Genomic DNA, 23,020 nt, shown 5'->3' on the forward strand with positions numbered 1-23,020 from the left:
CGCCCAGCTCCTGCCCCTCGCCCTCAGAGTGCCAGGAAGTGCCCCAATTGTGGGTATGGACATTTGCCACAGTCTCTGTGCCCTGCTTATGGAAAAGCCTGCAACTATTGCAGAAAACAGAACCACTTTGCAGCGGTCTGTCGTTCCCGTGGGAACGTTGCTCAGCCTCCTCGCCAGGTGTTCAACAATCTCCAGAGGATTGAAAGTGTCCTTGATTCTCAGTACATCGAGGAGTCAGCCCCCGAGTCAGACTCCAGCATCTCTATGGGGGATGCCAGTGTTTACGCTCTGCTGCACAACCAGACTCGACTCCCCGACCCATCGGTGCTTGTTACTGTTAATGACAAGACCTTCACTGCGAAGTTGGACACTGGTGCCAAGGTCAGCGTAATATCAACATCACTCTTCCACCAGATAAGGTCTAATGAAAGTTTGACTGCAGACCATTCTGTGCTCCGAGCGTACGGAGGGGAGGAGCTGACACCTGTGGGGAGGGTAACTTTCCACTGCAAGCTACAGAAAACATCTCGTGACCTGTCTTTTTTTGTGTTGGATTGTGATTGTGTGCCTCTGCTGAGCAATCAAGCATGCCAGGATCTGGGTCTGGTTGCTTTCGACAGTACAGTCCATGAGGTGAGGGTGGTGCTGGACCCTGTCTCTGAATACCCTGACCTCTTCGATGATCAGCTCGGTAAGCTGCCGCTTGTATATAAAATTACTACTGACTCCTCCATAACTCCTGTGTGCCGTCCGCCTCATAGGGTCTCTTTCGCGATGAAAGACAAAGTTAAAGCAATGCTGGACAACATGGTAAACTTGGGGGTGCTAGAAGCTATCAGTAAGCCCACTAGCTGGGTGTCTACGATGGTTGCCACTATAAATAAAGGGAAGAATGAGATACGGGTCTGCATCAACCCGAAGGACTTGAACACTGCCATTAAGCGGCCCCACTACCCTATGCGGACTGTCGAGGATGTTGCCGCCCAGGTTGGTCAAGCCACCGTATTCTCAGTTCTCGATGCTAGGAGTTCCTTTTGGCAGGTTCCACTGCACAGGGAGTCAACTGACTTGACAGCTTTTGCAACGCCATTTGGGAGGTACAAGTTTTTAAGAATGCCTTTTGGGATAAGCTCGGCGAGCGAAGTCTTCCAGCGCTCCATGGAGCAATTGTTTGCCGGGCTGCCATGTTCCATCATTGTCGATGATATCCTCGTTTATGGTCGGGATGTCACGGAACACGACCAAAATCTCCGACGGGTCCTCGACCGGGCTCGCCAGATAAACCTCAAGCTGAACCCGTCCAAGTGTAGGTTCCGGTTGTCTGAAGTGTCGTATGTCGGCCACATCTTTACCTCTCGTGGCCTGAAGCCTGACCCAACAAAAACTGCTGCCATCTCCTAGTTCCCTGCACCTGTTGATGTCGCTGGCCTGCAGCGGTTTCTCGGTATGGTGAATGATCTGGGTAAATTTGTCCCGTGTCTAAGTGAGCTCAGTGCGCCGCTGCGCCTCCTGACAAAGAAAGATGTTGCCTGGTCGTGGAGTCCGCAGCACCAACAGTCGTTTGACACTTTGAAAAAAATGCTGGTCAGCACTCCGGTTCTCTGGTTTTTCGATCTCCGACTACCAATTGTAGTAACCTGCGATGCCTCCCGTTTTGGTCTCGGTGCAGCCTGCATGCAGCTATATGATGGATATTCTCTGCAGCCTGTCTCGTTTGCCTCTCGTACCATGACGGACACTGAGCAAAGGTATGCCCAAATTGAGAAGGAGCTCCTTGCTGTGGTGTTTGCGTGCTCTAAGTTCCGGGACTTTCTCTTTGGGGTTCGGTTCACTATGGAAACAGACCACCAGCCGCTGGTTACGATATTAAACAAACCCATTCATGCTGCCCCGGCCCGTCTGCAGCGGATGATGCTACAGCGGTTCGATTTCAACATTGTGTATAGGAGGGGTACCGAGATGCATGTTGCCGATGCTCTGTCGAGGGCACCTCGGTCCTCCTGTGCCCAGCATCCATACGAGCAGGAGGATCTGCACGTGCTGAATGTGAATTTTGTTCCTTCAGAGCAGCTGCGGTGCCTGCTCGAGCACACTGCTGCCGACCCTGACTTGCAACAGCTGTCTGCTGTCATTCTGCGCGGGTGGCCCCGCAAGCCTGCCTCTCTGCCTGCTGGCGTGCAGCCCTTCTTCCTGGTTCGGGATGAGCTTGTGGTTCGGGAGGGTATTGTCGTGAAAGGTCACAAGGTGGTGATCCCTGCCTCACTCTATGATGCTTACTACTCTGCTGCTCATTTAGGGCATCCGGGCGCTGACGCTACCATTGCTCATGCTCAAGGGCAGTACTATTGGTCTGCCATGGCCAAGTATATCAAGGCTCGAGTGGCGGCGTGCTCCGAGTGCAACTCCATGGCCCGTCACCAGCAGTGGCAGCCCCTGTTGCAGCAGCCGGCCCCCGACATGCCCTGGTCTTCACTGGCTGCAGATATTTTTGAGTGGCGTGGGAAGCACTACCTGGTGTTGGTGGACTCGTATTCATCCTGGTTTGAAGTGGACCTTCTTCCCACCATCACATCGGAGATGGTCATCGGCAAGCTGCGACGTCATTTTGCTGTCTTTGGTTCCCCGGTCAAGCTCCAGACTGACAACGGCCGTCAATTTACTAGCGCCGAATTTGCTGCCTTCGCTACGAAATGGAACTTTACTCACTTTACTAGCAGCCCTGAATTCCCTCAGAGTAACGGACTGGCTGAACGTGCTGTGCGCAGCGCGAAGACGTTGCTAGAGCAGTCTCGCTTGTCAAACTGCGATTTTTATCAGGGACTGTTAAATTTGCGAAATGTGTCTAGAGACGGTGTTTTGGGTTCACCTGCTCAGCGGCTCATGTCCCGTGTCCTCCGGCCGCCAATGCCGATCGCTCAGCAGTCGCTTGTGCCGGTGGTACGCCAACCTGATACGGTCCACCGCCGTATTTCTCAACGCCACGAAATCCAGCGCCGGTCCCACGACAAGTCTTGCCGCCCCCTTCCCCCCCTCACGACGGGTCAGGTTGTCCGTTTGCAGTCACCTACCGGGTTTTCCAAGCTTGCCACTGTAGGAGTGGCGGACTCACCCCGTTCCTATTTAGTAGACTACGAGGGCACTGTGTACCGTCGCAGTCGCCAACATCTGTTAGCTGTCCGGGAGCCTGCGCCCCCGCTTCCATTCCCGGAGCCTCCCTCTCCGTGGCTCGACTCTCCTCCTCGGATTGTGCCGCCTAGTCCTGTTGTTGTTCGTGCCCCTACCGTGCCTCTAACGGTGCCTCCGAGTTTTGCCTCCCCGGCTGGCATGTCTCCTCCACGTCTTTCTCCTACTGATTCTTCTTCTTCTTCTTCTTATCCACCTCGGCAGTCGCCATCTAGCACTCCACCGGTTTCTGGCCAGTCTCCTGTTTTTCTGTCTGATCCGCAGTCCCCACGTAGTTCTCCGCCTCTGCCTTTCTCTTTGGGGGAGGGGAGTGAGGGTGAGGGCGCTGTACGGACCCGCTCAGGTAGAGTTGTCCGGCCCCCTGATCGGTATGGCGACTTTGCTTAATATTGTGCTGTTTGATTAAATGATGCTGTTACTATGTTGCAGGCTTGTATAATTACCCTGCTGCTGTTTATTCTACGGGAAAGGATGTAGGTGGTTATGCATGCAACCAAATATGTAGCTGCCTCATTACCATTTGACACTCCCACCTTAGGTAGTATAACTGTAGTATCTGCATGCACCCTCCCGCTCTTGGTTCCAGTACGTGTGTAGACCAGTTGTGGTCAGTGCTGGGACGTGTGGATGTAGTGTCTTAATAAAGACTTAGTGAAGGATTAAAGACCACGTCTAAATACATCTACACTATTATCTTATGTTTCCACCACCACCCCTTACAGCACATTCCAGGTATCTAGCACTCTGTGTAAAAACCTGCCTCACACGTCTTCAACCTTAAAGCTATGCCTTCTAGTTTTTGATATTTCCACAATGGAGAAAAAAAAAACTCTGTCTACCCTGTCTTTCATAACTTTATAACTTCTATCAGGTCTCCCCTCAGCCTCTGAGCCTCAGCACCAAATAAAACAATCCTAGATTGTCAAACCTTTCCTTGCAGCTAAACCTCTCTAATCCAGGCAGCTTCCTGGTGAATCTATTCTATACCCCATTAGGGTGGGAATCAGTGGTCAGTGAGACAGCAATGATGACTGAACAAGACCTAGGATGTTAAGCTCTGGAATTCCCTCCACAACCTAGCAGTTTAAATATCAGATTCCCTTCTACAAGAGGCCCTATGAAAAAGGACTATTATCCTCAGAATTTCTGCATTCTAATCCCATTCTTCATTCTTCCCTCCACATCCTCGATTAATGTCCATGGGGGGGCCTATATAATCCCCTTTCACCCTTTCAAAAGTTCACCAAAGCTGCTAAAGCTTGCTAAACCTTTGCAGAAGATATATGAAGAATGGCCATTGTGATGTTGATAATGCGATGACATCATCACATCTGAGGCTGTTACAAGAACAATGAGCCCCAAGACCCAGTTTGCTCGTAACCTTTATTCCTGGCATGGGTGGCTGTCGTTTATTGTCCTCCCTCTCTCTCTCTCTCTCTGTAATCCTGCAGTTGCACCATTTCTTATCTATCATATTCTTTTTGATGGTGCCAGCAGAAGGTTTGAAGGGTTATCGTTTGCCCAGCTACTTACTAGAAGCATTCATTTTCCACCTCCTGCTTGAAGCTTGGCCTCTAAACCAGGTATTACGGATCTGCTGGTAGATGAGCAACCAAACACCCTTCACCCCTCATATGTCAGACTGCACAGTCCTCTGTAGCAACTGTTGCTAGGGTTGACAAAGGAAGCCATTTCCCTCCCCTTTTCCTCCATTGTTTCCTTTCACGGCCTTCAGTGAACTTTGTTGCATAATTATTTATTTGAAACCATTTTTTGTGGAGCCAAAAATTAATCCCACACCTGGGAGAAAAGGGGCAAATGAGGAAGATTTAATTGTTACTTCATCTTGAACAAGAGAATGCCTGACATAATACCAAATAATCAGACTGGTGATATACACAAAGTGCTGGAGTAACTCAGCGGGTCAGGTAGCTTCTCTGGCAAAAAGGATGGATGATGCTTCAGGTTGGGACCCTTCTTCAGACCAGTCAAAGACTGGTTAGAGAGGACAATATTGTCAAGGCCACATCACTGACAGCTTGGAAGTTGTCTAAGATAAAGAAACTCCCTGCTTAAATCCTATCACCAGTTCTCAAAAACAATGGAACTGGCAGCAAAGAGGAATTTGGCTAGCACAGATCAGCCATGTATCTCCTAAACCAGGGGTCAGCAACCTAAGGTCTCCGAAATCATCCCGCCCGCAGGCGTATTTTTTTGCCCCATAGTCATCCGGCCACCAGACTTCTTTCATCTCCGGTACCTCCCGGGCCCGAGACGCCCAGGCGCGGTGACGCAAGGATGCATGCGCTGGCTGCCGCAATTGCCGAGTGCCCAAGCGCCGAGCTCTGGCTATACCGCATCCTGCGCAAAGCCGCCAGCACGGCCGCGCACCTTCTGTGTCTGGGCTTCACTGTCGGGATCGGGGTTGACAATAGGCTGAGGACGAGTGTGAGTATTTGACCCACCGCCTTCAGGACAGAGCCAAGGCAATGGACTGTAGGTACACCGTGTTCGTGAGCATCCGTAACTAGGGGGCCAGTGTTCCGGGTGGCGTCCTCGAAGGGGCGGGGTCCATGTGAACACGTGATTTGATGCCTGCCATCCGGGGTGGGATGGGGGCGGGATTCTTGTGTACACACGTGGTACATGTGGTCCGCCATCTGCTCACAGACATGCGTCCTAGCCCCTATGCAGAACAAAGTTACCGACCCCTGTCCTAAACATTCCTGTTCGGAGGAATGTTTGCTAAAGTCCTTGTTCTCCCTCAAACAAGATACCAAGAGATGCCAGAAGCCTTAAAAAGTGAGACATCACCCCAAGCAGTGTTGTACTCCCTCAATGCTGCAGTGAAGCACAAGACTAGACCATGCGCACAGAGGTTCACCAACCAGCAAACCCTGGGTAAGGATCTTCTACTCAAATGTTCCACTTCCAAAAGATCAACGACATCTGATATCCTGACTTCGCAATGTAACACAAATAACAGCAGTGTCCCACAACTCATTTTACAAAATACATTTTATAACATACAAAAGCAATCTCTTTTCAATTTTTATTCTTCAAAGTTTCTGTCATCGATGCTGATGCCGTGTATTGCAGAATAAACCCCCTGCCTCACCCCTCTCCCATCTCAAAGCTTCATCCTTTGATGTTCTCAGAGAAACGTCTGGGCTCACTGTTGCTCCCAGGGGTTTAAGATTACCAGAGCAGGCAGTGTCATTGGTTTCCCTCTTCAGGGCGATTGCTTGCCAAGTTCGCAGTGAGTTGCAAGTCTTTGTCATAACATTCTTCCTCAGTCCAACCGCTACGTAGAGCAGGACATGACACCTTCATCACCAACCCTCAGAGTTTGATGCCTTGCAAGTTCTGTTTCAAGTTCAGTAGCACTTGTTCCTGTCGAACCTTCTCCATCTTGAAAGCTGCTCTGTTAGTTTTTTTCTCAATTCTTCGCTCCTGAGATCAGCAAGAGATAAATGATCAAAAGAGGAAAAACATTTCTCAACATAGATTTAAACTGCCGAGTTTTGGCACTTCTTCGCTCGAGCAGGTGAGAAGAGATTCAAAGAAAGTCCCTGGTTTTGTTAAGAGTAAAGGTAAGTGTTTCCAGAGACACAAGAATGGGGGACCAGAAGTAATATATGAATGACAAAAGAACCCAAAGGAGACACAATTTTGATTTTTGCAAATACACTGTGTGAAAGATGCTGTCGAAAGGGTGGTGGGAACAGATTGAATAGTAACTTTCAAGTAAAATTAAAGGCATTTTCAAGGTCACATGGAAAGAATAATGAATGGTCACCAATGGAGATTTTCTTCCAAAGAGCAGACAATCACAATTGGCAGAACAGACACCTATTATGCTGCGCCTGGCAGAATTCCAATGAACTGGTCAAGAGGCCAAAGGGTAGGGGGGTGAAGGGGAGCAGATGTCATGGCCTGGGATTTGTTAACCAACTCAGAATACAGGTTTCCACTGAGACAGCTGCCCATATGGTTTAAAAGGAATTTGCCAATAAGCCAAGAGCAACAAACAATTGCAAACTGCAATTACATCCTGCTTTTATAAATTTGTGAAATTTCACTTTCAAAAGTGAAACTTTTACTTTAAAAACAAAAGCAGCCAATTCTGAATGGAAACACACAGCACATTGGACTGTAGAATTATTCCACCATCACTCCGTACTACAGCATTTTCCAATACATAATACACTTCTTGCAAGGTGTTACCAATCATTCACGATAAACTAAAAGAATGCTCCTGCATTTCGACAACACGGAATCATAGTTATACCACACAGAAACAGGCTCTTGAGCCCAACTCATCCAAGTTGCCCAATCACTTGCCTGCTCCTGCCCCATATCTCCCCAAATCTTTCCTATCCATGTATCTGTTGAAATGTCTTTTAAAGATCATAATTGTACCCATGTCTACTATTTCTGTTGGCAACTCATTCCGTGTATGCATCACCCTCTGTGTGAAAAGTTGCCTCTTGGGTCCTTTTTAAATCTTTCCCCTTCACTTTAAAACTGCTCTCTACTTTAAGATTTCCCAGCTCTAGGGAAAATACTTTCTGATTATTCACATTATAGAGTGGTACAGCACAGGAACAGACCCAGCAGCCACAATATCTATGCCCATCACTATTTTATAAACTCGCCAGGAAAAAAAGACCTAGCCCATCTCAGAGTCAGAGTGATACAGCTGGGAAACAGGCCCTTCAACCCAACTTGCCCACAGCAGCCAATAAGTCCCAGCTACACAAGTCCCACCTGCTAACATCTGGTCCATGTCCTTCCAAACCGGTCCTATCCATGTACCTGTCCAACTGTTTCTTAAATGTTGGGATAGTCCCTCCTCTGGCAGCATGTTCCATACATCTGCCACCCTTTGTGTACAAAGTTACCCCCTCAGATTCCTTTTAAATCTTTTCCCCTTCACCTCAAACCCTGTCCTCTGGTCCTCCGTTCACTTACTCTGGGCAAGAAGAGTGTGCATCTACCCAATCTATTCCTCTCATGATTTTGTACGCCTCTATAAGATCACCCATCATCCTCCTGCGCTCCAAGTAATAGAGTCCCAGCCTACTCAACCTCTCCCTATACCCCAGACCCTCTAGTCCTGGCAACATCCTCGTAAATCTTCTCTGGACCCTTTCCAGGTTGACATGATTTCCAGCTTTCCAACTCAAACTTACCAGACCACCGTTCACATTTTTGCAGGACTTCATGGCCAAATAAGAAACCTTTGAGGTGTATTCACCTTTATAATGCAGGAACCATTCCACTCTGCTCCACAAATAGCAACATTTTGAGACCAGTTAATATGTATTAATGTTCAAATAAGGGATAAATATTGGCCTCATGGAAATCTTTTATCTATAGTTAAGAGCAGACAGTGCCAAGGTTTGAAGTATAATCTCTAAGTTACCAGCTTTGACCACATGGCACTCTCTCAGTGGTGTGCGTAAAGGTCAGGCTGGACCATTACATCTCTGACGTTAACAGTGCCTAAAACCGCACGGACACCCTCCCTCACCCACGGTTCTCACTGCATGTCAGCTGCTTTGTGTTGTTACAGAGCAGAACAGGACAGGGGTAAAAAAAATTAAGATTTTTGTTTTTTAAATCACACCTTTCGTTCCACCTTAATCGCCTGCTTCCTGAACCTTTTTTCTTCCTTGTTCTCGCCATGCTGACGTATTTGTGTGGACGCTCTTGGAACGTCACCGACGTTGATCATTTCCAGTCGTTCCAGCTGTTTAGCTGTGAGATTTGGTTTGGGTAAGACACCCAAAGGGATCCCCGTTTTAATGGAAACTTTGATTGTACTGGGCTGAAAAGAATAAAAAATAATAATATAATGAATAATTTAGTGAAGTGTCAGCGTGCTTCATAAAAGATAGATAAATCTGATATATGAACTCCATTAAGAGCAACTGACATTCTCAAACGCTTAGTCAAGGAGGAACAAGAATAAGGGAGGTAATTTAGACTCAGCAACTGAAAGTACAACTGCCAATGGAGAAGCAATTAAACCAGACACAGGGAGAAAAACTCAAATTATATGGTAAGCAATAAACATTTTATGTACTTTCCTCGAAGACACAAAAATATATTCTTGATATGCTGGAGAATGTCTAAAGGGATTGGATAGGAAAAACCAAGACAGTCTGAGCTATAAAGCACAGACACAAGCCCAACTCATCCATGCCAACCAAGCGACCTAACTGACCCCACTTGCCCAAAATGCTAGTTCCTGTCTAAGTGGCCATTTCACTCCTGCCATCAGGAAGGCGATTATAGGAGTCTGAAAACAGTGAAAACAGTTCAGGAACAGCTTCTTCCCAGCAACCATCAGGCTCTTGAACAGTACAAACACCAACTAAACTACAAACAGTCGCGGTTGTACTCGGGACTTTGGGCTTCCATTTTGAACTAATGGTTTTTTAAATTTATTTAACTTTTTTGCTTATTATATTATTTATGATAATTGTATTTAAAGACCTGTTCTAAGTTCATGTTCATAAGTGATAGGAGCAGAATTAGGCAAATCGGCCCTTCAAGTCCACGCCATTCAATCATGGCTGATCTATCTTGCCCTCTTAAACCCATTCTCCTGCCTTCCCCCCATAACTCCCGACACCCGTTCTAATCAAAAATCTATCTATCTCTGCCTTAAAAAATATCCATTGACTTGGCCTCCACAGCCTTCTGTGGCAGTGAATTCCACAGATTTACCACCCTCTGACTAAAGAAATTCCTCATCTTCCTAAAGGAACGTCCTTTAATTCTTTGGTCCTAGACTCTCCCACTAGTGGAAACATCCTCTCCACATCCACTCTATCCAGGCCTGCTGCAAGTAAGAATTTCATTGTTCCTTTACCAGTACAAAGGACAATTAACCACTCGACTCGTAAATATCATAATTGCACCCACTCCTTCTGGCAGTGCATTTTATACACGCATTACGCTGTGTGTGAAAAAACTGCACTTCAGGCTACTTTTAAATCTTTCATCACTCGCTTTAAGTTTAAACTACTCTCTGCTGGGGAAAAGACAGCTATTTACCTTATCTATGCCCCTCATGCTTTCATAAACATTCACGTCGCCCCTCAACCTACTATGCTCCAGGGAGAAAGGAACCAGTCTATCTATACTCATTTTATTATACCTTAAACCCATGAGATCTGTAAAATCATAAAATACTGGCATAAGAAATTGTAGCAAAATAAAAAATGTACTTATTACTTATGTACATATAAAAAAGCTCTTATTTTGCTAACCCTCGTAAATCCGTAGGAAAATAAATTTGTACCAGCTGCCCTCCTTTCTTCCAACATCCTTGCAAGTTTTTTTTGCATTCTTTCCAGGCTCGAATTAACATTAGCATGAAGGAAGTAATGGGTCAGAAAGGCTAGTATTCCATAGGACCTGTTATTGTGGGGCTGACTGTGGGTCCCCGTGCACCATGAAGGACAAAGCTGCAATCTTTGCATGGAGCTAATAGACAGAGTCAAGGTCATAAATTAACACTTGTCATCTGTATTCAATAGGGTTACTGTAGTGGTGCAATTTTAGAACACGCTATTGTCAAAAAGGTATCGAAAATGTTAGAAAGCTCAAAGATGGAAAAATCCCCAGGGCCTGATGAGATGTACCCCATGCTGCTGTGGAAGGCAATTGCTAAAGATCTTCTCGGACCACAGGCGAGGTGCCAGATAACCAGAAGACAGCACATAGGGTCCCTTCACATTCCAGAAGTCCAGTGAGACTAAACCACATAATTACAAGCTAGTGCATCTAAATGTAGTGCGAGGGAAATTATTAGAAAATATCCGAGGGATAGGATTAATCGTTTGGAGAGGTAGGGGTTAATCATTGACATTTAGTTAATGGTTTGAAAAATGTATTCAAATTAGTCAGCATGATTTTAAGGTTGATCATATCTGACCATTTGAACAAATGTTTGGAACCAGAAACTAAGAGGGTGGTGGTGCCGTTAATATACATTTCCAAAAGGACTTTAACATGGCCTCATTAGAGACTGGACAAAAAGGTAAGAGCCATGAGATTCAGGGTATGATAAACCTTTCAGACCCAAGATTTAGCTGCTGATAGAAGAGACAGATGGTGATCCCAGAGGCTGAATTGTGATTTTAACCCTACGACCAGTGGTGCTTCACAGATATTGGTGCTTGGATTATTCATTGATGTTCATCAAATATTAATAATCTGCAAGTTTGTAGTTGATAATGATTCAAGTAAGCTTTGGCTACAAAATATTATTGATAATTTGGTTAGCTTGGCAGAAGTATGGTTGATGTAATTTAATCCTGCTAAATGTGAGGTGGTACATTTTGGGAGAATTAATACATTAGAGATATACCCAACGTTAAGAAATGCAATACTAAGGAACATGATAAATGCAATAGGCTGTTATAGTTCAGAGTTTGTTTGAAGTTGTGTTTAATAGTCTGATGGCTGTGGGGAAGCAGCTGTTCCTGAACCTGAATGTTGCAGATTTCAGGCTCCTGTACCTTCTACCTGACGGCAGTGGAGAGATGAGTGTTTGGCCAGGATAGTGTGGGTCCTTGATGATGCTGGCAACCTTTTTGAGGCAGCGACTGCGATAGATCCCCTCGATGGTAGGGAGGTCAGAGCCGATGATAGACTGGGAAATGTTTACAACTATTTGCAGCCTTTTCCGCTCCTGGATGCTCAGGTTGCCGTACCTAGCCACGATGCATTTATAACCCAAGGCCAGAACATAAGAGCAGGACAAATATAGTACAACTTTCTGCAACATTAACTAAGCTAGTTGGAGTAAAGTGCAGTTTTGGTTGAGGTTGCCCGAATTAGATGATTTTAATTGTGGGGAGAAATTGGATAGGCTGGACTTTGTTTCCCTGTAGTGAAGGAGGCCGAGTAGTGACCTGATTGAAGTATATAAAATACGAGAGGCAGAATATATGGTAAGTATCAGAATCTGTTTCCTATGGTAAGGGCGTGAAAATACAAGAGGTTGTAGCTTTAAGGGAAAATGAAAGCATTTCAAAAGGAACCATTGGGCATAACTTTTTCAATGATTGATATCTGGATCAATGTAGATGGGTAAAAAGGTCGGCATGGGCGTGTTGGGCTGAAGGCTCATTTCTGTGATATACGATTCTTATGTTTTGTATCAAATCAGAAATCATACCTTTGGTGGATCAATTATCAGCTTCGGGTGATTGTAGAGATTTGAGTAGGTGCCTATACAAGAAAAAATTCAGCAGGATTAATGCCATCATATTAGAAGGTTAGTTATTCTGATCAGCTGTAATAGGGGGCAGTGTATCACTATTACACCCACATTGACAACAGAACAAACCCCACTCAGCACTGCCCTGCAACACCACCCATCAGAGCACATCAAAGAGAGAAGAGAATCTCATCAGAGCAAGCACCTTGCGAAGAGTACTTACTAAGGATGGATTCACAGTCCCACTGCTCTGTCACTTCCTCAGTGATCAATGTCTCCATCTCCCCTTTCACATCCTCCTCCTCCTCCTCCGGTATCTGAACCTCCGCTCTTGGTCCCAGATCATCCAGCATCTGACAGCTACAGGGAAGAGCAAGAATAAACCAGAGATTCTTCCCAGAATACGGGTTAATTACAAAGCACAAAACACACCGTGAAGGGTCTGAAAGTCTGTGATTACATTCTGGGAAGGTGGCTCCTTCCCATCTATAAGTGTTGAGCAGGATTCTGACATTAATGTAAACACCCCGATATGCCCATGGAGGCCTGGGGTTCTCCACACAGTTTGTCACCATAACATAAGCTGCAGTTGTTTTTATTTATTGTACGCAAACATTTTTTTGTAGGCGTAATCTGCCATTTATAGAGGTTCTAGGTGCTCTTTTATAGCAGTGGAGGAAAGAGAAAGTTTTCAAAATATAGAATAGAATAGAATATAGAATAGCCTTTTATTGTCATCCAGACCGAAGTCTGAACGAAATTTAAGCAGTCATACATATAATATAATACAATACAATAAAAAACAACAATAAACACATATTAACATCCACCACAGTGAGTCCACCCAACATCTCCTCACTGTGATGGAGGCAAAAGTCTTAGGGCTGCAGTCTCTTCCCTCCTCTTCTCCTTCTGCGCTGAGGCGATACCCCCCGGGCGATGTTAAAACCTGTCCCACGGCTCAAACACCGCGGCCCGGGGTAGTCGAAGCTGCCGCTCACCAGACCTGCTGACGCAGCCGCTGGCCCGCAGCCGAACCCCCGGTCTCAGGCCACCGCCACCAGAACTGCCGTCCCAGCCCCCGGAGCATCGTTCCAGCCCCGAGCCGGATCGCCCTCACGCGAGTACTGCCACCGTCTCAGCCTCGCGCCAGGCCGCCGCTCCTCCCTCAGGCTGGGCCGCCCCGACCGGGCGCCGCTCCTCCCTCGCGCCAGGCCGCCCCGACCGGGCACCGCTCCTCCCTCGCGCCAGGCCGCCCCGACCGGGCGCCGCTCCTCCCTCAGGCTGGGCCGCCCCGACCGGGCGCCGCTCCTCCCTCAGGCTGTGCCGCCCCGACCGGGCGCCGCTCCTCCCTCAGGCTGGGAACGCCGTACCTCCCCGAGCTCGGCTACTCCGACGGGAGCACCGTTCCTTCCTCGGGCCGGCCGTCGCAGCCCCTCACGAAAGCCCTGTTCCAGCCCCGAGCCGGGCCGTCCTCACGGGAGCGAGCTCAGTGCGAGTCCTGGCGGGCTCTGCCTCCTGAGCCTCGAGGTCGCCAGCTCCGCCATTAGGCCTCAGCGCAGACGGAGGCAGAGAAGGGGAATACGACAAAAAAAGTCGCATTCCCCCGCAGGGAGAGACAGCAAGCCCCGTTTCAACCCCCCCCCCCCCAAAACACAAACTAAAAACCAAAAACTAGACTAACCAAAACGAAAATAAACAACCCAAAAAACACAAAACAAACAGGACTGCCGGAGAGCCGCTGCAGCCAGAGCCGCGCCGCCACTAAGATCCATGCTTTACAAAGTTTACTTACCTTCTCTTTAAATATTCCCAATGACCCAGGGAAGAGAATTCCAGACATTCACCATCTGCTGTGAATAGTTCCTTCACATTCATTTAAAATTATCGCTTCCTATTCTTGTAACTACATCCCTTTGAAGACTCACCCACTCAGGAAAAAAACTTAATATTTACCACGTCAATCTTTCTCAGGATTTTGGTTAATAATTTTACCCTTCAATTCCTCTAACTTCTTGAGAATATAGATCTAGTTGTGCAGGAAGGAACAGCAGATGACAAGATAGACACAAAAACCCAGAGTAACTCAGCGGGTCAGACAGCATCTCCGGAGATGACATTTTGAGTTGAGTCCCTTCTTCAAACTGAGTCAGGGGAAAGGGAAACAAGATATATAGGCAGTGATATAGAACACATGAATTAAAGATATGCAAAAAGGTAACGATGATAAAGGAAACAGGCCATTGTTAGCTGTGGGCTAGGTGAAAAGTTTCTTTAACTACAATCCTAGCATTTCAGAAATTAGTCCAGTGAATCACTTTTGAACTACCTCCAGTCAATATATCCTATTCTAAATAACAGGACTAAAATTGTGTTCAATACTCCAGAGACTATTTCTGAATGGCCTTGTCTTGTGCACGGAGATTCCACTTACTCTTTTGACTTCTGGTTGTGATAATCAGCAATAACTTCACCCAGCCGTTCACTGTCCACCTGAATGCAGCCCTCTAGTTCATGATGATCCAGGGCCCCAATCTCATCATCATCATAATCTTCGTACAGCTGAAAACAGGAGAAACACAGGGTGAGTGTGGGGACCTCTGGCTGATACACAAGACAGCAAGGAAGGGAGCATATGAGAGTGAATTTTAGCCTAAGGATGGATGCGGTGACCTTCGTACAAACTGACCTTCTCAAACCGATCGTCCAACAGGGTGAGCTGCTCATTGCGCCTCATCACTGATGAAGTTATGGAGTAGTTGGTGAAGCGACTTCTCGTCTCCTCATCCATAAAGAGGAGCTCAGGGGGTCCTCTTTTGCTGGTGCTGGTTTGTGATCCATCTTCGCTGGACAGGGGGCCGTCTGAGTCATAATCTTCATCCTCCGTATCCTCCCAATCCTCGTCGTTATCTTCACCGTCAGATCCCCTGGAAAGCAGGTAGACACTCATTCCTGGTATTCTGTAAGTATCTACTCAACGAATGTTGAAGCAATATTATACAGACAACCGGCTAACCTTTTCTCCAGAGGGAGCTGGTGAATGGGATATTCAGTGAATTGGAAGATTCCACCTCACCCCCAGCCCACTCTCTTTCTGCACCATGTCCCTCTCCAATGAATTCAATACCACCAGGTCATTTACCATCCCTGAACCAGGGAGAGTGGCGGCAACAGAGAAAATGGAAAATCCTGCGATCGGAAATATGGGTGTGATTAACAAAGTGCCCAAAGTGAACAAGGAAGATGTCCACTGCAGCCCACCTGATATCACTGAAACACATTCTCACCGAAAACGCACTCCACTAGCGTTCTTCTTTTCCAGTTGATTGCAAGGTAATAAAGGGATGGGGTGGGAGGCATGAGACCAAGCATCTCCCCACCCATCACTTACACTCAGATGTCTGCATTTGACAATGATAACGGGGACTCCAGGCAGTCCCGGAGATTCTAATGCTAAGCACAGGGCTGGAAAGAGGCTCCCCTAAACTAAACACCATTTGGCATCTGTACAACTGAACAAACATTCTTTCACCCACCACAGATCCAGTGCAAATTCCTACAATTCACCATTGGGTCACAGTCTCAGGGATGGAGCATCCGGACAATCCGCTTTCTTATGCAGAAGCCACAAGCTGGGTCAGTTTCTGAGTGGGACACAGGGATAGCTACCACAGGAAATTGTTTCAATTGCCTGCAGTACCTCTAATGACATCCTCCCCAACAGCAGCCCAATCCACACATCATCCTTGCATGTTACGCAGCTTGGGCACCATTTCCTGGATTTCTCTCGACAGGGACAGCACAGTGGCGCAGCGGTAGAGTTGCTGCCTTAGAGCATCAAAGACCTAGGTTCAATTCTGACTACGATTGCTGTATGTACGGAGTTTATACATTCTCCCTGCGAGTTTTCTCTGGGTGCTCCAGTTTCCTCTCACATTCCGAAGACCTGCAGGTTTGTAGGTTAATTATCCCAAGTGGTAAATTATCCCTAGTGTGCAGGATGGAACCAGTATATGGGTGAACTTCGGTCGGCGTGGACTCAGTAGGCTGAAGGGCCTGTTTCCATACTATGAATCTAAAACTAAACCACAGAGAGACTATATTTTGATGAGGTGTCATAACCACATGGGACAGACTAGGAACTGGGCAGTCTCCCTTCCTGTCCAACGTGTGGTCCCCAATTCTCCCAACCTTCTAAATTGCAGGATTCACAGCTGGTCTTTGGTAACAGTGCTAATCATTTATTTCACTTCCACCCAACGTCCAGTAACATACAACCCACGTACGTTCGAGGAACCGTCTCGCTCTCTTTCGCGACTGCCTTCGTCACAAAGTCATCCTCCAGAATGTTGTCTGGGTCATCAAAGTCAAAGTCTTCATCCAGAGCAGCCACGATATCTGGATCCAGCTCCGGGAGAGGTCCTGAGGACATTTCCAAGCACATCCATTACCCAGAGCAACAAGCAATTACTGAGATTACACTGGCCCTGCATCCCCTTACCAACCTTATTTGTTATCAAAAATTACATGGGGATCTTGATCAGCTGGTTAATGGAGTTTAATGCAGGCAGTGACTAGTGGGGTACCGCAATGCTCCGTTCTGGGACCCCAGCTATTTACAATATATATTAATGATTTGGACGACGGAATTGAATGCAACATCTCCAAGTTTGCGGATGACACGAAGCTGGGGGGGCAGTGTTAGCTGTGAGGAGGATGTTAGGAGGCTGCAAGATTACTTGAATAGGCTGGGTGAGTGGGCAAATGCATGACAGATGCAGTATAATGTGGATAAATGTGAGGTTATCCACTTTGGTGGCAAAAACAGGAAAATAGACTATTACCTGAATGGTGGACGATTAGGAAAAGGGGAGATGCAACGAGACCTGGGTGTCATGGTACACCAGTCATTAAAAGTAGGCATGCAGGTGCAGCAGGCAGTGAAGAAAGCGAATGGTATGTTAGCATTCATAGCAAAAGGATTTGAGTATAGGAGCAGGGAGGTTCTACTGCAGTTGTACAGGGTCTTGGTGAGACCACACCTGGAGTATTGTGTACAGTTTTGGTCTCCTAATCTGAGGAAGGACATTCTTGCCATAGAGGGAGTACAGAGAAGGTTCACCAGACTGATTCCTGGGATGTCAGGACTTTCATATGAAGAAAGACTGGATAGACTCGGTTTGTACTCGCTAGAATTTAGAAGATTGAGGGGGATCTTATAGAAACTTACAAAATTCTTAAGGGGTTGGACAGGCTAGATGCAGGAAGATTGTTCCCGATGTTGGTGAAGTCCAGAACAAGGGGTCACAGTTTAAGGATAAAGGAGAAATCTTTTAGGACTGAAATGAGAAAAACATTTTTTACACAGAGAGTGGTGAATTTCTGGAATTCTCTGCCACAGAATGTAGTTGAGGCCAGTTCATTGGCTATATTTAAGAGGAAGTTAGATGTGGCCCTTGTGGCTAAAGGGATCAGGGGGTATGGAGAGAAAGCAGGTACAGGATACTGAGTTGGATGATCAGCCATGATCATATTGAATGGCGGTGCAGGCTCGAAGGGCCGAATGGCCCACTCCTGCACCTATTTTCTATGTTTCTATACAGTGAATAGCAGGACCCTGGGAGTGTTATAGAGCAGCGACATCTTGGAGCGCAAGTACATAGTCCTTTGAAAGTGGCATCGTAGGTAGATAGCGTAGTCAAAAGACTTTTGGTGCATTAGTCTTCATTAGTCTGGGTATTGAGCATAGCAGCTGGGATGTTATGTTACAGCTGTACACAATGTTGGTGAGGCTGCATTGGGAGTACGGTGTTCAAGTTTGATCACATTAATATAGGAAGGAAAAAGTACAAAGATATACAAGGATGTTGCCAGGACTCAAGGGACTGAACCCATAGGGAGAAGTTGGACATGCTATATTCTAACTATAGCAGTGTGGTGGGTATATGGAACATGCTACCAGAAGAGGTACTATAACAACATTTAAAAGACATTTGGATAGATACACAGGTAGGAAAGGTTTAGAGGGGTATGGGCTAACCACAGGGAAGTGGAACAAGTATAGATGGAAAATTTTGGTCGGCATGGGCAAAGTGAAATAAATGATTAGCACTGTTGCCAAAGAGCAGCTGTGACTATATTCCCTGGACGCAGGAGGATGAAGGGTGATCTTATAGAGGTGTCTAAGATCATGAGAGTAGATAGGGTGAATGCACAGCCGTTTACCCAGAATGGGAGAATCAAGACCCAAATTCAAGGAGAGAAGGGAAAAACAGGAACCTTAGCGGTACATTTTACACACAAAGAGTGATGGGTATATGGAACATGCTACCAGAAGAGGTACTACAAAAAGATTTAAAAGACATTTGGACAGATACACAGGTAGGAAAGGTTTAGAGGGATATGGGCTAAACACAGGCAAGTGGACAAGTATAGATGGGGAATTTTGGTCGGCATGGGCAAGTTGGGCCAAAGAGCCCGTTACGACTCCATGACTGTAGACTGGAAGTAGTTCACTTGCCCCAGACTGACCAAATACCAGAAGTCAGCCTCCTGCTCCTTCTGACCTGTTCTGCAACATGATCATGGCTGATTCTCTACCTCAATACTACTTTCCCTCTCTCCCCCAAAACCCTCTTATTCTTGTTGTGTCAAAGTCCACTCTTAAGCTTCAAAGATTGACTCCAGACTGACGCAGGGGCAACGTTCAGAATCGGTGCGTGGCAGTAGCCCCGGGATTACCTCGCACTGGGGCAGCTTTGTTCAAAAGGCCAGTCTCCTCCTCAAACTCCGAGGCAAATACCGACGATGGAAGATTAATGGAATAACTCTGGAAGCAAAAGGACAGATCATAGGCTTACAGTTCACTTGATGCCAAATTGTTCAGGAGATAATCTTGGGTTGCATGAGAGCAGTGCAATTTTTATAGACTAACATCTGCTGGCATGATATCAATTAAAAATTTAACTAGATTTATCGTCCTTTTTCCTATCAATATACTGAATATTAGGGACATTTTAACGTAATATAACAACTTGAACTCCAAGTCGAAACAAATACTAATTCTAGTTAATTCACTTATGTTATCCGTTAGCTAAGTACATTCAATAAAGATAAGATAGAGGTGCCGGTACATTGTCACAAAGACGGCACTGTGCAAGAGAGAACACTATCTTTCCCCTCGTCTAATGAAAACCTTTACCTCTTGTCCTTCTCCCAGGACAAGTTCAGGTCCTGCTACAACATTCCCACTGCACTGTTAGAAGTTTCTGTCTTCCTTACACTGAGGATGCTTACTAAATAACCCATTATTTTAATTTGCTTCATGTGGCCCAGCAGCTCAGAGTCATCAGTCACCACACTGCAATGGTCACATATGGTGGACAAGACTGCAATGGATCTCATCCAAATCACGGGAAGGCAGAGGAAGAAACCCTCACCCCCTTTAAAAGTAGCAGGAGAACCGTGGAGGGACTGATCCCAGTGAGTAACGGGGAAATGGGATTGACTTAAAATCACATGGATCAGAGGGAAAAGATGGACTGGATGGCTCAATCCCAACATTTGTTCCTGTAATTTCCATGCATTCACCATGACTTCATAGATGATGCATGGGCACAAGCTTGAGGTGGGTTGGGAGGGGGAAGACTTCCTTTCTACCTACCAACACACACCCATGGATTAGCGCCCACTTAAAGCTCTATTTCAGAAGCCACCCGAGGCAGCACTCAGCACCAAACCCAAGGGAAATAGCTCACCATCAGCTTCAAGGACAATAAATGCTGGCCTTGCCCACACCCTCAGCATGGTCTTCTTACTGCCATTAGAACATGTGGATGCTAATTAGTGCCCCTCTCTCTCAAACACCATCCATCCACTGGTCTCCCTTTGATGGTGGCAAGGGGACAGAATTGGTAGGGAGTGAAGAACATAAAAGAAACACTGCTCAGTATGGTCTCTTCCCCACACCAGGTCTGTATTTTCTTGCTCTCCCGCATGCCCCCTCTGATCCTTACAGGAATCTGGTGCACCTCCTGCTGTACATTGTCCACCGGAGCCTTTTTCTCCTGCTTTCCCTGCAGGCGTGAGCTGGAGGCCACGAGTTCAGCGACAGGAGATGCCTCCTTCAGGTGCTGTAGGTAGTTGTAAGCATCATCGAAGAAGACGCCATACTTCCTCTGCTCATCTTTCTGCTTCCGTACATCGGCTCTCTGCAAGAAAGGGGTTGATAATGGGTCTGAGCAACGCTTGGCTGATTCACTTGCTAAATGGACTGTGCCGACCTTCACAGCAAAATCTCTGCTCTCCCATCTCTGATTACGAATTCAAGTCCCACGTCCATACTTTAGCCGGATGTGCTGGACTAAGGTGTTGGATTCGCTTCCCTCGAGATGTTAAATCATTGCCGTGCACGCCCTCTCGGGTAGACAGTGCACGACTCCAGACAACATCTTGAAGAAATCCAGGGCTTCCCCTTTAGTACCTTGGCCAGTATTTATCACATGACCAGTCCCAGTGGAAAGCTTTACAACATTCCCCAGCCACATTGTGCTGCTTTTACAAAATAAAAGAGGTTGCAGAAGGGGTTGGGAGGGTGGGGGAAAGGAGGAGGGAAAAAAGAGCAGCTGTAAAACAAAAAAGTAACGGACCCGAAACATTAACCGTTGCTCTGACCACAAATGCTGCCTGATCTGCTGAGAGTTTCCAGCATTCTCTGTTTTTAATCAAACACTTTGTGTCAAAATCTTCAACAGAAATAAAGTCTGAAATTAAAGCTGCAAAACCAAGGATTCTGGAATATTTTGTATATATACCGATAGGGAAAAGAATATAAAAAAAGTACCATCACCCGCAGAACTTTGAAAATTAAAAAGATATCAGGAAACACTTTTTCTTACAGAGTGTAGAGGGAATATGCATAACTGCTTTTCCAAAAAGCTAGTGGTCAACTGGAACTTACAAAACAGATCAATCAGTTTTGTTGGTATGCAGGGGAGGGATAAGGGGCGAAACTAAATGGAGTTCAGGTACAGATCAACCTAGCTGAATAGAACCAAAGGGCTGAATGCCCTGTTCCTAATCCTATCTAAAGACCCAGAGAGGAAGGGATGTCATGGACAAGGAAGCCAAGAGCTAACAGAACAGGTGTACACTCGCAGCCAGTGCTCTGCTACAGTTGACGCACCTCAGCCGGCAGCAGAACTCGCTGGGGAGCGTTCTCATCAGCAACCAATGGGTCCTTCTGGCTCCTGTGCACCAAGTGAAACGTCACCGACGACTTCTTCTGGATGAATGATTTCTTCTTCCGGTGTGGCTGGGAAAGAGGATGGGAAATAGAAAAAACGGTTAAATGCAGAAAAGGAGAACCACAGACTCCAAGACTAGCCAAGCAATTAACTTCACAGAGTTTGGGCAGTTTAATGAACACCCAACAAATTTCAAACAACCAGGAGAACGATGGGGTAATCTTATAGAGCTGTAGAAGGCCACAAGGGGAGGCATCTTGATCATCATGGGCAAGTTGGATCGAGGTGCCTATTTCCATGCTGTACGACTCTGGTCTGTGACCAGCTACGAGCACCCAAGGACCACACCACTCGACACTATCTGGTTATCAAGTTGGGCCGAAGAGCCCCAGTTCAAAGGATTACTCTGAGGGCTGGAGGGGTGTGAGCGTGCGTGTCACCCCTTGAGGGAGCGACGTACAACCAGAAATACGACCTGGAAACGCTGGAAAGACCCGGCCGGTCGGGGAAGGCACGATGACAGATTCAATGCTCCAGGTTGAAGACCTCTTTGTCACGACGATGATTCATGAGCTGAACCGGGGAGCGTTTCTCCCTCCGCAGACGCTGTGGGGAGATATGGCCGGGGACGCACGGTGAGCCGCTCACGTCTCTGTCGCTCGGCCCCAGACAGCCGGCAGAGCACAGTACCCGGCCCGGCCCGGCCCGGCCCGGCCCAGCCCGGCCCAGCCCGGCTGCCTCACTCACCATGATGGCGGTGGTTCCTCTGCTATAAGATCTTTGGCTCCTCTATGACCTGTGGTTCCGCCGATTACATCAACGCCTCACACCTCAAGCACCGGGCCGCCACAAGCATTCTGATTGGCTGCAATCTCAAAGCACTCTGGGATATTGGCTGTCCATAAACAGACCTCCGAGCTCTGATGAAGCACTCTGGGATACTGGCTGTCCATGATCAGACCTCCACGGTTTTGATTCTAGCGAGCAGGATAGATCACTCGACGGCAACGCCGTAGTACGGTCATTAGGCCCCATTTCCGTAACCGGCCCCATTTCCGTAACCGGCTTCCGTCTCCGCACCCGGCTTCCGTCTCCGCACCAATGATCAACGATTATAGAGGAAATACTGCTGACCCACAAATGTGTTGCTATGAGACATTCACATTTAAAAAATCCATGTCTCAAAAAAAGCAAGAAGGTGCCCATGTTATTTGACCAACTTATCAGATGAATTTAAATATGTAGGTATGTATGCATTAGTTTTGCTCCTAATTCCCTTTTCCAAATCATTAATATATATGGTAAACAGTTGCGGCCCCAACACCAAGCCTTGCGGCAAAATAATCCAGAA

At 46.8% G+C, this 23,020-nt stretch overlaps 2 protein-coding genes across 2 annotated transcripts in view; both read right to left on the minus strand.

The window, feature by feature from the left end:
- zc2hc1b (zinc finger C2HC-type containing 1B) overlaps positions 1-5,543 on the minus strand; it is a 28,395-nt gene extending 22,852 nt beyond the window's left edge. Inside the window, exon 1 of the mRNA XM_033026397.1 lies at positions 5,444-5,543. Within this exon, the coding sequence (XP_032882288.1) occupies positions 5,444-5,543 (100 nt within the window). The remainder of the gene's footprint in view (positions 1-5,443) is intronic.
- Positions 5,544-6,183: 640 nt separating this feature from the next.
- On the minus strand, positions 6,184-22,560 carry ltv1 (LTV1 ribosome biogenesis factor). The gene is made up of 11 exons (XM_033026062.1): positions 22,417-22,560; positions 21,609-21,737; positions 20,440-20,634; positions 19,166-19,253; positions 16,711-16,846; positions 15,114-15,351; positions 14,859-14,986; positions 12,648-12,784; positions 12,383-12,435; positions 8,816-9,016; positions 6,184-6,636 (listed from the first exon to the last, which is right to left on the minus strand). Exons 1-11 carry the CDS (start codon positions 22,417-22,419, stop codon positions 6,526-6,528), a joined length of 1,419 nt encoding a protein of 472 aa, XP_032881953.1. The 5' UTR covers positions 22,420-22,560; the 3' UTR covers positions 6,184-6,525.
- Positions 22,561-23,020: the final 460 nt, after the last annotated feature.

Source organism: Amblyraja radiata, chromosome 8 (genome assembly GCF_010909765.2).
Source record: "Amblyraja radiata isolate CabotCenter1 chromosome 8, sAmbRad1.1.pri, whole genome shotgun sequence".
NCBI classification, from domain to species: Eukaryota; Metazoa; Chordata; class Chondrichthyes; order Rajiformes; family Rajidae; genus Amblyraja; species Amblyraja radiata.